General features: G+C 46.5%; 4 protein-coding genes across 11 annotated transcripts; 2 read left to right on the top strand and 2 right to left on the bottom strand.

The window, feature by feature from the left end:
• Positions 1-732: 732 nt before the first annotated feature.
• glcci1a (glucocorticoid induced 1a) lies at positions 733-4,982 on the bottom strand. 2 transcript variants are annotated; one of them, XM_068648957.1, is made up of 5 exons: positions 4,032-4,982; positions 2,301-2,456; positions 1,960-2,170; positions 1,693-1,813; positions 733-1,594 (listed from the first exon to the last, which is right to left on the bottom strand). In XM_068648957.1, exons 1-5 carry the CDS (start codon positions 4,269-4,271, stop codon positions 1,333-1,335), a joined length of 990 nt encoding a protein of 329 aa, XP_068505058.1. In that variant the 5' UTR covers positions 4,272-4,982; the 3' UTR covers positions 733-1,332. The 2 variants fall into 2 exon arrangements, with proteins under 2 accessions (XP_068505058.1, XP_049606408.1); XM_049750451.1 differs by lacking the exon at positions 4,032-4,982 and adding an exon at positions 3,308-3,367.
• A 143-nt stretch (positions 4,983-5,125) lies between these two features.
• On the bottom strand, positions 5,126-7,061 carry umad1 (UBAP1-MVB12-associated (UMA) domain containing 1). 4 transcript variants are annotated; one of them, XM_049750453.2, is made up of 4 exons: positions 6,922-7,061; positions 6,339-6,443; positions 5,820-5,905; positions 5,126-5,722 (listed from the first exon to the last, which is right to left on the bottom strand). In XM_049750453.2, the coding sequence occupies exons 1-4, from the start codon at positions 7,013-7,015 to the stop codon at positions 5,411-5,413; spliced, it is 597 nt and encodes a 198-aa protein (XP_049606410.1). In that variant the 5' UTR covers positions 7,016-7,061; the 3' UTR covers positions 5,126-5,410. The 4 variants fall into 4 exon arrangements, with proteins under 4 accessions (XP_049606410.1, XP_049606411.1, XP_049606414.1 ...); XM_049750454.2 differs by lacking the exon at positions 6,922-7,061 and adding an exon at positions 6,537-6,883; XM_049750457.2 differs by lacking the exon at positions 6,922-7,061 and adding an exon at positions 6,678-6,881.
• A 33-nt stretch (positions 7,062-7,094) lies between these two features.
• On the top strand, positions 7,095-8,200 carry rpa3 (replication protein A3). Its single transcript, XM_049750460.2, has 4 exons — positions 7,095-7,244; positions 7,320-7,394; positions 7,804-7,915; positions 7,990-8,200. The coding sequence occupies exons 1-4, from the start codon at positions 7,146-7,148 to the stop codon at positions 8,070-8,072; spliced, it is 369 nt and encodes a 122-aa protein (XP_049606417.1). The 5' UTR covers positions 7,095-7,145; the 3' UTR covers positions 8,073-8,200.
• Positions 8,201-9,318: 1,118 nt separating this feature from the next.
• On the top strand, positions 9,319-13,582 carry gmeb1 (glucocorticoid modulatory element binding protein 1). Of its 4 annotated transcripts, XM_049750431.2 has the most exons (11): positions 9,319-9,614; positions 10,464-10,633; positions 10,881-10,933; positions 11,014-11,129; positions 11,278-11,381; positions 11,587-11,732; positions 11,814-11,945; positions 12,222-12,359; positions 12,458-12,580; positions 12,662-12,745; positions 12,862-13,582. In XM_049750431.2, exons 2-11 carry the CDS (start codon positions 10,506-10,508, stop codon positions 13,344-13,346), a joined length of 1,509 nt encoding a protein of 502 aa, XP_049606388.1. In that variant the 5' UTR covers positions 9,319-9,614; positions 10,464-10,505; the 3' UTR covers positions 13,347-13,582. The 4 variants fall into 4 exon arrangements, with proteins under 4 accessions (XP_049606388.1, XP_049606385.1, XP_049606386.1 ...); XM_049750428.2 differs by having other exon boundaries at positions 9,322-9,614; positions 12,662-13,582; XM_049750429.2 differs by lacking the exon at positions 9,319-9,614 and adding an exon at positions 10,344-10,366 and having other exon boundaries at positions 12,662-13,582.
• The last annotated feature ends 334 nt before the right edge of the window (positions 13,583-13,916 follow it).

The following is a 13,916-nucleotide window of genomic DNA, read 5'->3' as shown; positions in this document are numbered from 1 at the left end:
ATCTATCCCTCTGGGTGTTGCAGAGATACTTTTCTAATCTGTTGGGGGGAGAGATATATACTTTTATTTAATTATTATTTTCTTTTTTTTTTTTCTGTGTTCAGCTTGATCCGTTTGGAGAACATGCAAACTCCACAAAGGAAGAGCGGAGCCGCAACGGAAAGCCGCAACCTCTGCACTGAGGCCAACGGATGGATGCAGCCTAGCCCCAGCTGATTTGGGGTAGTAGGTAAGAGACCTTGTTCCTAAGTTGGATTCTTCTCATTTGTGACACTGAGGGGCCCAAATCAATATCTGGATAGACGACCCCTGGCAGCCAACAGGACCTTCCCTCTATGTAAACTCGATCAGGCAAGACTCGAGGGAACTCCATGCGGCTCCATTGTGCTCCTTGGATTGCTTTGTGGTTCAAGAGTGCCATCTGCTGGACTACCGTGTTGTAACCGCAAAGTAGCCATTTCTTTTTCACCGCTACAAATGTCGTCATGTTTGGTCTGGTCGCCCTTTCATTTCTATTTACCAAGAATAATTGAGTTTTTAAAAGTATACTCATTTCTAATTGTATACACAGTTTAGTTTACAGCAATGCGCAGCAACAATGTCCATTGAAATGAAATCTGTGAGTGCAAAGAGCTTTGTGTCAATACCATAGGTGTTTTTTCACTCATCTCGTGGAGATTTCTCTGTCAATAACATCCCCCCCCAGCCATTAAGGTAAGAAATTGACATCAATTCTAGCTGGGAAGTGATCTTTACTTATTTCTCTGGTGTTTCAATCACAAATGTGACAAGCGATCCTTTTCACAGTCGGTGCTTAATAAGCTCTAGGTCATATAGCACGGCAGTGCGACTACCCATCGTTTTTGTGCCTGAGAGTCACACACACACACACACACACGTTCCATTTAAAGAGCTTATTCTTTCTGCAAATGTTTAAAACAGAACACAATACATAATTTAATCATAAGAAATATACTATCATTTTAAAATACACATCCCTTCCACTTTGATCCCTATGTTTCCTGCACAATACAATTTCTTCTTTTCCAGCCCACAAGCATGGACAGAATAATACAGGACAGAATATTGGTGGCAAAGTGGTTCTTGGTGGTGGTGGTGGTGGTGGTGGTGGTGGAGACAGTTTCTACATCATGCAGAGAGAGCGAGCGAGCGAGCGAGAGACAGAGAGAGAGAGAGAGACAAAGAGAGAGAGAGGGCTCGCAGGGGTCAGCACACAAATACCAAGGCTCTTGTGGCATGGCAGAAGAAGGTGTTTTGGGAGAGTCAGTCACAAAGGTCAAACCTGGAGCTAGAGACCAGCTCTGCTCGCTACTAGCTGATGGCTCGACTGTCTGTCTGCGGCAGCTCCGCTGAGGCGGCGGCTGGGCCGGGAGGATCATTTGCAGCCGAGGAGGCTTGAGCCTCGTGCGTCGTCGCCGTCTCTGTCCCGTCGTGGTCGTCCTCCTCCTCCTCCTTCTCTTGAGACTGGACCGGCGGGAGTTTGACGGGGCAGAATGCCGAGCCAGTTGGAATGAAGTTGACTTTGTTTTTGTCCGGACAGGAAAAGAGGGCGGCCGACGCCGACTGCCTCGAGCTGAAAGACGGTCAGAAGCATATGAAAAAAAAAAAGAAAATCCATTGGGACGATGTCGGGTTTGGATTCAAAGCATCTGCAGCTATCGTTCGGCTTACCTCATCTCCTCAAAGGCTTTAATCTTTTCGCAACCTTCGGGCGGCTCTCGCTTGAACATGTAGGTGTTGTTGGGTTTGGGGGAAGATGCAAATTTGGGCAGGGGCGAGCTACTTTCGCTGTCTGCAAAGACATGGGAAAAGTATGTTTAAGTAGATTGTGAGACCGAGGCAGATGAGATGGATCCCGAGAGCCAAAGAAACAAACAAAAACCAACCAACCCGGACATCCACCTCACTTTCACACTCACGAAAGAAAAGGTTTTGAACCTTTATCGGGATCATCGAGTAAATCCTCGGTGGAAAAGGGACTGCTGTCGTGTGATCCCGACGGACAGGCGGCGGGTGAGGGGCAGGGCGAGAGGCTGGAGCAACTGCTGGACCGTCCGGGGCCTGATGGAATTTGGATGTCGGTGCCTCTGGAGCTGCTGCGCTGCTGCGGAGGAAAGGGCGCTCGACGCCCATCGGGTACCTCCAGAGACTGCAACAAATCAGGGGGATTCTTTTTTTCGAGTCTCCTCATTGCTGCTCTTGTATTTGTGTCTTGTGCTTTGCTACGAGTACAATACAATACATGAAATGACACATTGATCAACAGAGCGCAACGCTACCTTTAACTCTTCCTTCTCTCCGTTGTCTTTGATAAAGACCTTCTCCAGCTCATGATTGATGCCCTCCATGCTGCTGGGCACCCGAGAGATTGAGGGCTTTGACACCGTTATGTTGTTGGACAGTGGCATCTGGGCTGACTTGGACATGGAAAGGTACTGAGGGACACACGCAAGCACACGCACACGCGCGCAAACAGTGTCAGTCACGTGTGTCTACTTCAGATTTTGTCGCGTTTCTGACGGCAAGGAAATGGACGGAAGAGGGCTTCCAATCCAAATGCTTCGATGAAATGACCTCACTAGGAAATCTAGATGGGCGGTGTTGAAAATGGACGGATACTTTGCCGTGACTATAGCTGCATCGAGTCAGAACAGTGTCACAGTAAAAAACTTTAGAGGGACATGAAACGACTGAGTGAACTACCTGATCTGATGTGTTAGCGTGGACTTGATTGCACTTTACAGTCATGGAGCAACATTTAAGCGTAAGTCAACCAAAGATGTCAAAACTTCCTGTTTAGTCTGAAATTGGTACATTTACCGAACAGTGTTTTTTTTTTTAAACATTAGTCTACCAAATATTTATTCTAAAAAAAAAAAAAGTTCAAAACATAGCATTTACTCACCTAAGGGAGGCGCCTTTTTTTTTTTTTATCTCTAGTTGACATACAAAATGCCGCGTTGAGGGATCGAAATAAGGTCATGATGAAATTAAAGTTGTGTCTATCAGACTAATTTAATTCATTACTGAATATTCAGTAATTGATTATGCCTCTTTATTTACAAGCCATTACGAGTTACTGATTGTTATTTAGCAATGACAAACTTACTATTGGATTGAATTGGCTAAATGTAGCGAGTGATCATTTCCGTCAGAATGTGTGGCAACTCCCACACTGGTACATGACTATCTCGATTCAATGTAATATTTCAGTACGTGGGTCTATAGATATAGATATAGATATGACCCACGTGAGGATAACACATTAAACAAACATTTGTCATACAGCTTCTATATGTCGGCCTCTCCATCCATCCATCCGTCCGTCCGTCCGTCCGTCCTTCCCTCCCTCCCGCCCTCCCTCCCAGACGCGCACGCGCGCTGACTGTTTTTATTCCTAGTGACCCAATTAAATAGGCAAGCAGGTAGTCATCATAACATGTCCAAAGCTATCGTGCATAAACGGAACGATTTCATGTCCCAACTATTTGAATGATTTCAGATCAAATTGTCACTGGTCTGTCTTCCTTATCAAATCCAAGACGTTGTAGAGCAAAATTGAGCAGCTTATCTTTCGCACGACAATTCGACGAACGAATCATTTGCATTAGTGGACTAATTTTGATGAAAAATGCCGACCTACTTCGGCTTGTCATCATAATCCTCACCAAAACAAAACGTGGCGTATGATGACAAACGCTGGCAAGCAAACAACGCACACATTTGACATAAGAGGATAATAAATGTTCCGTTTCATGGTGTGACCTAATACATAAGCCGAATAGACTCCAACAACGTCATGCGCAATATTGTCCACGTTGGTATTAGCGCTTTATGCTTCGATGGCCTTATTTGACGATCGAGTACTGGTACTAGCATCGCTCCATCTGAGCAGGGAACGACGGACGGGCGGGCGAGCGAGCGGACGGGCGGTACTTAGCTTAGCACCGTGCTATGGAAACCGTGCTCGATAGCTGCGCTGCGAAATCCTCCGCCTTCACCTTGCTTACCTTCGCACTCTGACAATGCCAATGAAGCAACCAAGCAGCCAGATAGATATCCGACCTGCCTGCACCCGGGCTGGCGGGACGGGACCAGGTCACTCCAGCGTCCTTGTTTCCAGCTAACTGCCCGGGAAGAACAGGGCAGAGCAGGAGACAGCTAGTTGGGGTGCGCTGGCTCGCTGGCTGGCTGGCTAGCTGGCTGGCTCGCTGGCTGGCTGGCTGGCTGGCTGGCTGCTTTCCACGCATACAAACGCTCGCTCCTATGGCCCCACGGCTGCGCTGCTGCGTGAGCGAGCCTGTAACCAGACCGCGGTGCAGGAGACAGGAAAAAGCCTGATGAGAACCACAGTCGGCTCCTTTTATTTAAGCCGAGCCGTCTTGAAGACGCTTGTGACAAATTTAGAAAGTACAGATGCATCTCATTTCAAATGTAGGAAGGAAATCCATACTACTTTATCATTGTACTTTTAACATTTGGTAACGTAAACATTTCATACAGCTCATCATCAATGAGCTGTATTACTACATTGTTACCACTAATACAATGAGCAAGACCCAAATTGGCCGGAGAGAAGAAGAGTCAATCCGGCACGTTAGTAATTCAGTGTTAAGACTTTCCCCTTCAAACAATAACAAATATATATTTAGCCTGGACTGAAAAGCAGTAAGGCGCAGTTGCTTAACACCGTTGACATTGTTTCCGCGTCAAAAATGCAGTGCAAATTGTCTAGTTGGCAATTTCTACATGCTTTTGTAAAGAGAGTAGCTTTTTAAAAAAAACAAAAAATGCCTGAATGAAAATACCATGGCAGCGATGGTGGTGTGGATCATTCCTATACGTATAGTAACAATTCAACTCAATCCAAAAGATGTCATTGTGTCTTCTTCGCAGTTTGCGTCTTGTCACTTATTGCCGTTGACGCGGAGGATAGATTCAACAAACTACGTATGTCTTCGTATTGTTTATATGACTTCAAGTATTAGATAGAGGGCAAACAAAAAGATTTTGAGCCTTGAGTAGGATCCCATATGGTAACCATATCTTTTGACACATTTTTGCACTTTACTGCATAAAAAAGAAAGGTTGCAAGTGCTAAATATAATGTCAACAAAGAGGAAAGCTTTATTCTTCATTTGATTGGGTGAAAAGTTGTCATAGGGATGAATTTGGGGGAGAACAAGTGCTGAACCACTCACTGTATCTTAATGGGTAACCACTGCAGTTAGTGTGATTGTCTTGATGTCTGACAAATAATCTGTGCAGAATGTACAGCACTTGTCCAACTCTGAGATCAACTAAAGCCCATTCATGACTCTGAACAGGATATACAGTAGCAAACCAATGCAATACAGACAAAAACATGATTTGGGTTTGGTGAAAACGATCAAATTTGTAGAATGGATTTTTCCAAAGTGAAGTCATAATGAAAATACGTTAGGCTAGAGTTCATGTCCTTGGACAGCAGTACATCGGGAATATAAGGGAAACCGCTCTGCACTGCCTGAACATGAGGTGCCAAAGCGAAGGGGATGTCACCAAGGAGATCAGGGGCCATTGAAGAAGCCTCTGTGACTGAGGAGGACCCATCTTCCACGTTCGTGGGTGATGGAGGTGGAGTTGTGATTGTTTCCACTGGGCGAGCTGGAGCAGGAGCAGCAGCTGGAGCTGGAGCAGGAGCTGGCACTAGACATGATGGCTTTTATAAAAGAGAAACCATTTGTAAATTCCATTGTGTGGACTATCATTGCGCAGAAATGACCTTTTCCATACATTTATGAATGGAAAAAGCTCACCTTAGATGGCAAGACAATAACATTTGTCGAAGGTGGTGCAATGTTCATCGACTGCACCTTCCGCCTTTGCTCTTCAACTGTTTCTCCTGCAAAGGAACAAGCTAAACATGGGCAATGCGGCAGCGGCAGGCAGATTCACCTATTCACAGATTTACTGAAATATTTCTTTTTATTATAGTTTGATTGGGCGGGGGGTTGCGTGGATCGTTTGGGGAGCCAACCCCTGTCCATTGAATTCATTCAGACCAAATCGCTGGAGCATTGGTCTGGCTTGCCTTGACACAGTGTTACAATATCAGCGGAAAATAGTAGCATAGTATAGTAATAGTGTTCCGTGTTGTTTACAAAGGATTTGGTGTAAATAAATGCCCCAAAGCAGACCAAAGCCAAATTCCAATATGTCAATTGAAGTAGACACAGTTCGTTGCAGTAGGTCACTTCAAATGGTGGGGGGATTTTGTTCCCCCAACTTTGATTTTGACACCCGATCTTCCAGGCTACAAAGATCATCTTTCTTACCAATGATCACAAAGCCTCCATCAGCATCCCTCTCTGACGTCGACTTCTTTGGATCTTTACGCAAACCCAGGAAAGAGAACATGGTGCTCTGCTCACCCTCACGCCCTGGATTGGTACATTAACAGTCGCGTGTCAAACAGCACAGTCAGTGCTTTAAAGGGTTCGATTGGAAGCAAAACTACAGTCTGTCGGACTTGCATTGTGGTGAAGTTGCGTAATCAACAGTCATCAACTTGTTTTAGTTATGTTTTTAAATGACGTCAAGTAAATGATATATGACGAGCCGTTTGTCGTTACAAAGATATAAGAAAGGCTCACTTTTGATTTGTTCAGAATTACCGTGTTGTTGTGACCTCTGTTACTCCTTTCCGGGTAGAAACTACAATTACTACCAAGTGTTTCAGTGATCACAGTAATGTTACAATAAATCTCTCCTGATCAAGTTTAGTTATTATATGTCGTTGCGGGCGCGCTTACGTTCACTCTCTGGCCACACACACACACACACACACACACACACACACACACACACCTATATCCTCGAATTCAATTTGAACATATATATTAAAGCTAGATGACGTACCAGTCTTTCTGAATGTTTCTTCCGGAATTAAATATTTAACGGACAGCGGATATGTCGTACAGGAACCTTGGGTATGTTCCATGATATATCCCATCGCTTGCCGCTGACTAAGACTGGTGGAGTCGTCGGTAAACTCCCGCTCGCGCGGCGCACAGGATATCACAAAAGTAAGTTGTCAACATTTTGGCGCCGTACACTCGTTTGTTGGGCGTCTTTGTGGGAAGATGTCTAATATGCTGGATTCTCCGAAGCCTCGAATTAACTCATCCATGCTGACGCAATATATTAGCAAACCCGTCTGTTTTGTCGGACATGTTGAGACGGTAACAGTCGTGACTCGAGCACTCCATACGAGCTATTACTTCATGGTTAACGTGCTATATTTGTTTGTTGTTTAGGTACACAACAGCGGGAAAAGCTTCACTGTCGCAGACGGAGAAGGAAAAAGTGTGTGTGTTGAGCTAAATGACCCCGTGAGTATATGATTCCAATCCATCTCAAGCCAGCCCGATTGATCATTTATGTTGCAGCACGCTTTAGATCAGAATGATGACACGTGGAAGCAAGATATGCTTCCAAATTCACAGTGACCATTCTCGTACAATTGAGTTAGTGTGAGTCAATGTAATGTGTCATTTCACTTGTATAGCCTTTCTTTTCTACCTCAGCAGTCTGGCACTAACAGCACAATGTTTGCACGTTCTGGATATTTGTTTCAATTCATTCAAGAAAAAATCTAGTTCATAAATGGATCAAGGCTGAGTTTGGCTTCATTTGTATGTTACAATTTCCAGTGAACAAGGTTATCTATCTATCTATCTATCTATCTATCTATCTATCTATCTATCTATCTATCTATCTATCTATCTATCAATTGATCAGCTTGAAGAGGAGCTGTCTGGAATTGTGGAAGTCATTGGAATGGTGTCGAACAAAGGAGCCATAAGGGCCATCACATTCAACATGCTCCGAGACGAGAAGGGCATTCCCTTTGGTAGGTCATGAACATGTCAAATGAGCTCTGATTTGTTCATACTAGTTATGACACTCTGCCCATGTTTGCCACAGACCTGGAACTTTACAACGAAGCTGTAAAGGTCATCCACGATTTCCCCCAGCACTACCCTTTTGACATGGCTGCAAGTAGATAAGCAAGCTTTGTGTCCCCCCCCCCCCCCCCCCTCCTTTCTCTTTTTTGCTCGTTTTGTTATAAAAATAAAACAAACAAACATGTATGTCACTGAAAATGTTGCAGAATAAACCGTCACGTATTGTGCAAGTTTGTCTGTTTGTATGCATACTGAATCACAAAGCCTGCTTTTACTCAGCAACTTTCCAATTTGAGGTCAAAGTAAGACTTTGCTGTTTAAACACACTTTTGCTGTGTCCAAATTGGCAGGCTGCGTGTTCCAAAGCCGATCCGAAGGCTGAGTCCTCCGCCGCACTGCAAGCTCCGCCTACGTGAGCCGCAGTGAATTCGGACAGGCGGACTATCTCTGCACAAATGAATAGGCAGCGTCCTTCAACGCACAATATGGCCACGCCGTGGCATCATTTCCGGCCCGTGGAGGCTGTCCAAATTCACGCAGCCTTCAACAACCAGCCCTCCAATCTGGCCTGGTTTCAGCCCTCCAAAGTGAGTTAAGGCTATGAAAATGCGACCTTCGCAGCCTCTGTTTTGGGGATCAGACCAGCCAGGTGCCTTGGCGCCTGTGGCTCACGATGCACCCTTTGGCCACTCCCGCAGGTGGTGAGCGCACGGTTTGCCGTTTTGGGCTGTGCAACGCATTTGGAGTCTGAAAACCTTTCCCTGTATATTTCTCATTCGTGCACCCAAAAGTCTGGCATGTCAGCAACACGCAACTAATACGCATGTTGATACGGAGGCTGAGGCGTGGATAGGCTTCAACTGAATATGGGTCATAAGAGACCAAAAATGGGTGAGGAAATGCCATGTTTTTAACAAATTCTTTTTGAAGTCAAAACTTTAAAAAAAATGAAAAAATGCCAACCTTAAATTAAACTGGAGATTTTTACTCTTGGATTAACTTGATTTTGACAAATCCATGCTGGACAGGGGGCAACACTTTTTGTTTTGAGTTTATTTCGTGGTAATAGAATAGAATAGATCTTTATTGTCATTGTCACATGTACAACGAAATTAAAAGTGCCAACCGATCAGTGCATCTGCTCAAATAAAAAAAATACAGGCTGAAAGTCTATACAAACTAAAAACCACACAAAAGAACATACACACAAACAAGTGACATGTAATTAATTGCACAACACATTTTTCGTGGACAAAATATGTGACAATATATATATTTTTAAGATTGTTTGTGGGGAAAAAGACACCCCTCACCCCCAAATGCTTTTCAGCGGGCGTCAATTACACGCACATTTTTGCAATTTGCGGGCCGGCCCGGGCCGGTTCGGTTACGATTCCATTACTGAGCCGAATGATACGCTTACTAATATCGGAGCCGCAAGAGGCTAAAACGCCGAAAACGATGTCCAGTGTATAGATAAATGCCTGGTCCAATATGATTAAATTGGACATTTACTGGGATTCGTCTAAAGTTGAGGGGTGGATGTTTTCGACAAGTCAATCTCTCAAGCAGGAAGTCAAAGTGGAATAGTCAACAGCGCATGCGCGGCTTCTTCAGACTCTGGATGTAAATTCCGCTCAAACGGTAAAGGAGTGAAATTGAATTTGATCTTTCAAACACACAGTCTTGAATGCCTTTGACTGCGTAAGGAGCAAATGTCAGGCTGTTCTTTGACGACATGTAGCTGTTGCGTCGCCGCCGCGCCCCGCCGAGCCGCGCCGCGCCGCCGTTGTTTGCTATGCGTGGTTCCGCACGAGCAGACGTCATTTTACGGGGGAACGCAGCGTTAAAATGCCGCGTTACGAAACGACGTACGTTTCGTAGAGACGTAGGAGTACGTAACAATTCCAGCCCAAGATGAATGGCAATTATGAGTCATCAAGTTCCCGCTGCTCCACTTGGTCCCAAACAATATGTTACGCCGTTCCGTTGTGATAGACAGAAAGACAGACAGACAGACAGACAGACGTAATGGCTTCCTTCCATCGATGCCCGCCCGTATAAAGTCAAAGAGCGTTCGTTGTATGTGCCCGCAGCTGCTGTGCTGTCTGTGCTGTTTTTCTCTCATTTTGGGCCTCAACGACGTCCACTGAACATCATGATGTGTATGTAGACTTTGACGCTTAGGAAGCCGTGCAAGCAAGGCCAAAAAGCACGCCATTCTGCTTCCTAAATCAAACGTATGAATTCAACTGCGAAGACTGAAGAGTATGTACGTCGTGCAATGTAATAGCTCCCGAAGGATCTCTATTATCAATCCAGACCCCCCCCCCCCCCAACATACCACATCTGCGCCGTTATGTATTATGTTATTGGATGGCCGCTCCATACATGCAGTCAGTATACAACCAATTCACCATTTCCATGATCCCTTGGAAGAGAATGCTTGCAAGATTGCTCATATTTGATATCCATTTGTTGATCCTGTTTTAGCAACATGGAATTGTTTGAAAAGTGACAAAACAGACGAGCGTGATGGCAGCTACGGAAGATGTAACCATGTCCAGCGGGGAGGTACTCGTGGTGAAGACTGATGGTGACACTAACGCAGAGTATGTCGATAAAAGCCAGGTCATCCTTCAGCTCCAGTCCATAAGTGCAGGGTGAGTCACTCAGCTTGACTGAAAATGACACAATCACACTCGCCGCTCCCAATTTGGAGTTGGCAAGAGCTGGATTTACATCCGTGGGGACTGCAGCACTGTCAAGAACATCAAGGGGTTGACCTTCTCTCGAATAATAACCGAGCAAATCTTTTGGAATGTCCGTATTTCTTCTTCGTACTCTCATTGATTTCAGGCAGGTATGTTCAAAAGCCACAATTATGAACCCAAAGTGCTTTCATTGCAGGGAAGAATGTGATGAAACTGCGGTGTCCGTTATGACAGATGAAGGCCATCCGGGTAAGAGGATCACAAGCATGCAAAACACTCTGGCTTATTGCCTGGCGTCTTGCTTCACGTGCGTCTTTTCGTTCTTGTAGAAGAGACTGAGGAAGGTGACGTTGAAATTTGCTGCCCTATAACATGCGGTGACAGTAAAGCAATGTTACTAGTGAAGAAGTTCGTGTGCCCAGGAATCAATGTCAAATGTGTGAAGGTCAGTCGAATTTCATTTCAAACTGCCCCCGGGTACCAAGTTGCAGCAACGCAAAAGTGTGTTTAATAATAACAACAAGGGGGTCATGGGTGTGTGTGTGTGTGTTTGTTCTAATATACTTATATCTTGCCACCACTCTCTTCCCTAGTTTGACAATCAGCTCATCAGTCCAAAGCAGTTTGTACATATTTCCGGGAAAGCCACTCTGAAAGACTGGAAACGAGCAATCCGGATGGGTGGAGTCATGCTTAGGTGGGCTGTTATTGTCGAGTCTTGACACACTACGTATACGTACGTCTGCTGCCCCCTCCCAGTCCACCTAACTCCAGATCAGCGGAAGAAAAGAGACGGATTATTCCAAAGCAATGTGCTTCCACTCTGCTTACTTGCTTCCTTTATTCAGCTTCCTTTTCCTTTATTGATGAGTAGCTTCCTTCATTTTCTTGCTTCTCTCCAGAAAGATTATGGATTCAGGCCAACTTGACTTCTATCAACACACGACGTTGTGTACAAACACTTGCCGTAGCACCAAGTTTGACTTGTTAATCAACAACACGCGCTTCCCACCTGACAGCACTGGACTCTCCTCTACATCCGCTCAAGGTGAGAACCAATGTTTTCTCCCGTCCGATCACTCTTTCGGCAGTACACTTTGGAACATGCTGGCTTGCGTTGCTCTTTCAGCGCAGGAGTCCTCTGCTAACGGCAAGATAGTAGGAGACAATATGACGGAGGGAGCGGCTGCAACGAGGGACTGCGTCTCAACGTCGGCAGAATCGCTCCACCGCCACCGCCACGACTCTGGGGAAATCTCAGGTACCGACGGTCTTCTGGTTAGGACACCCGCCTTTCAAAGAACGCAAATGTATTAGTATATAGTATCGGTATGTCGTCCATAATGTAAGGATAGTATCTGGCCAATATCTGATACGTATGGGAAAGCAGGCCCCCTATTAAAAGCTTTAAATAGCTCGCTCGGGGTGACCTTTTCACGCATCCGACTGCGTATCACTGTTTGTTGTATCATGTTGTATGTCTTGGATATTGCGTGAATAAACTCAAACGCACTGTGGTCTGTCTGCGCATGTGTAGAAGACACGCTCAATTTCTGGAAGGGAATTGCCGACGTGGGTTTGCTGGGTGAAGTGGTAACCAAAATCAGTACTGAGCTGTTGGATCTGCTGAACAACTTGCAGCTGCTCAAGGAGTCGGTGGTCTTGCAGAACACAGGTACGGACGTCCCAGCAAAGGACGCTCGCTCGCTCGGAGAATGGTGTTTGCAAAAGGCACGCTCCTTTGTCTCTCTGATGACGATTCCTCCCTGCTAGAGGTTGCAGCGCTGAGTAACCTTGGCCAGGTGTTTGGACTGCTCAACTCTGTCAAGAAGATGCTGGCCAAGAGGCGGCAGCAGACCCATCCCAGCCAGGCGCAAATTCTTCGAATCCTTTGCAGTGAGTTCCAACGAAACGCGTATTCCGTGTACAAAACCAATGCGTATGTGTATGAGCAACGGATGCATTTGTTGCGCGCAGACCTGGAGTCGCAGTTGGCAGAACAGCGAAAGCAGCAACAGAATCAAGCTCTGCCGTCATGCCCGCCGCACCCTGCTGCCAAAAGTAGCATCAAACGCCAGACAAAGCGGCTTCGGTTGCACAAGCCCCTTGCTAGCGTCAACCGTCAGCCCGCGCAGGTCACCATTCTGTCCCCCATCTCCTTCTCTTCCTTGGCTCAGCCGTTGGCTCTGGCGGACCTACCCATCACCTCCTTGGCCCAGTCGTCCAACATTGTCACTCTGCTCCCCGCCGGCTCGCAACTTTTCACACGATACGTGCTGACCGGGGACGGAAAAGCCGACGGCGTTACCTTGCACGCGTCTTCCGACCTCACGCTGGTGGATTCGAGTCCCACGCAGGAATCAAGCCAGTTGAGTACAGCGGTCAAACCCGTGGAGCTGCTCCACCTTGGCCAGCGAGCGCTGTGTGCAGAAGCAGTACCCGTAGAGGCGCAGGAGGCGCAGGCGGCGCAGGCGGCGCAGGAGGCGCAGGAGGCGCAGGCGGCGCAGGAGGCGCAGGCAGCGCAGGAGGCGCAGGTGCCCGACGGCACCGTCTTGCTGCGGCACGACCGAGAACACGCGCTTCTCCACATGGACCCGCGGTCAGTAGAGGAAGGGGAAGTCGCGGGGCTGCCGGTGCCCGCCGCCGAGTCGGGTCCAGATGAGGCCGCCGGTATCGTTCAGCAGAGGATGGAGGTCACCGTTGCGCAGGAGGCACACTCGCAAATGCAAGGGACGCACAAACAAGGGACTCAGAGCCTGGAGTTGGACGCCCATGGACGTGGGCCCGGTGTGCAGCTTGTGGTCGTAAGAGAAAAGATTGCGCAAGAAAACCAAGTTCAGGCCAAGTAAACACCTCGTCGTCACAGAAAAACGGAAGGAATAAATTGCTTGTACAAAAGCATTTGACTCGACTGTATTTCCTTCAGGTGTTGCATGCATGCTTGCTTCTTTCTCTCAGCACTCCCCAGCCGCCAGCCCGCCTTGTGACGACGGCATGCTTCATGGATGTAGTATATATTGAGTCCCAAATATTTGCAGCTACGGTCATTAGGGTGCAGTCAAACGTGCAAAAAGTGACCCAATGAGAGCAATTGGACATCATTCATTAAGGGTTGTCCAATATTCCCTTATGAATAATCGTAACAATACTGTCACGTTTGCTTGACCATCGTAAAGTGAACAAGATTCATTTGTTTCTACAATCAGGAGTTACGTGAGGAGGAGAAGAAGGT

The sequence above is a fragment of the Syngnathus scovelli genome, chromosome 19 (assembly GCF_024217435.2).
Source record: "Syngnathus scovelli strain Florida chromosome 19, RoL_Ssco_1.2, whole genome shotgun sequence".
Taxonomy (NCBI): domain Eukaryota; kingdom Metazoa; phylum Chordata; class Actinopteri; order Syngnathiformes; family Syngnathidae; genus Syngnathus; species Syngnathus scovelli.
The sequence above is the reverse complement of the archived record's forward strand: the minus strand, read 5'-3'. Positions and strand labels throughout refer to the sequence as shown.

Excerpts from the sequence above, each read along its gene's own strand:
- rpa3 (XM_049750460.2), top strand. The coding sequence starts at position 7,146 with ATGTCTAATATGCTGGATTCTCCGAAGCCTCGAATTAACTCATCCATG. Across the intron at positions 7,395-7,803 it reads GTGTTGAGCTAAATGACCCC|CTTGAAGAGGAGCTGTCTGG; the intron begins GTGAGTATATGA and ends TCAATTGATCAG. Across the intron at positions 7,916-7,989 it reads CGAGAAGGGCATTCCCTTTG|ACCTGGAACTTTACAACGAA; the intron begins GTAGGTCATGAA and ends TGTTTGCCACAG.
- umad1 (XM_049750453.2), bottom strand. The coding sequence starts at position 7,015 with ATGGGATATATCATGGAACATACCCAAGGTTCCTGTACGACATATCCG. Across the intron at positions 6,444-6,921 it reads AGAAACATTCAGAAAGACTG|GGCGTGAGGGTGAGCAGAGC; the intron begins GTACGTCATCTA and ends GTACCAATCCAG. Across the intron at positions 5,723-5,819 it reads TTATTGTCTTGCCATCTAAG|CCATCATGTCTAGTGCCAGC; the intron begins GTGAGCTTTTTC and ends CTTTTATAAAAG.
- glcci1a (XM_068648957.1), bottom strand. The coding sequence starts at position 4,271 with ATGCGTGGAAAGCAGCCAGCCAGCCAGCCAGCCAGCCAGCGAGCCAGC. Across the intron at positions 2,457-4,031 it reads GGCATTGTCAGAGTGCGAAG|TACCTTTCCATGTCCAAGTC; the intron begins GTAAGCAAGGTG and ends TGTGTCCCTCAG. Across the intron at positions 1,814-1,959 it reads ACTCGATGATCCCGATAAAG|ACAGCGAAAGTAGCTCGCCC; the intron begins GTTCAAAACCTT and ends ATGTCTTTGCAG.
- gmeb1 (XM_049750428.2), top strand. The coding sequence starts at position 10,506 with ATGGCAGCTACGGAAGATGTAACCATGTCCAGCGGGGAGGTACTCGTG. Across the intron at positions 11,733-11,813 it reads CTCCTCTACATCCGCTCAAG|CGCAGGAGTCCTCTGCTAAC; the intron begins GTGAGAACCAAT and ends TTGCTCTTTCAG. Across the intron at positions 12,360-12,457 it reads GGTGGTCTTGCAGAACACAG|AGGTTGCAGCGCTGAGTAAC; the intron begins GTACGGACGTCC and ends CCTCCCTGCTAG.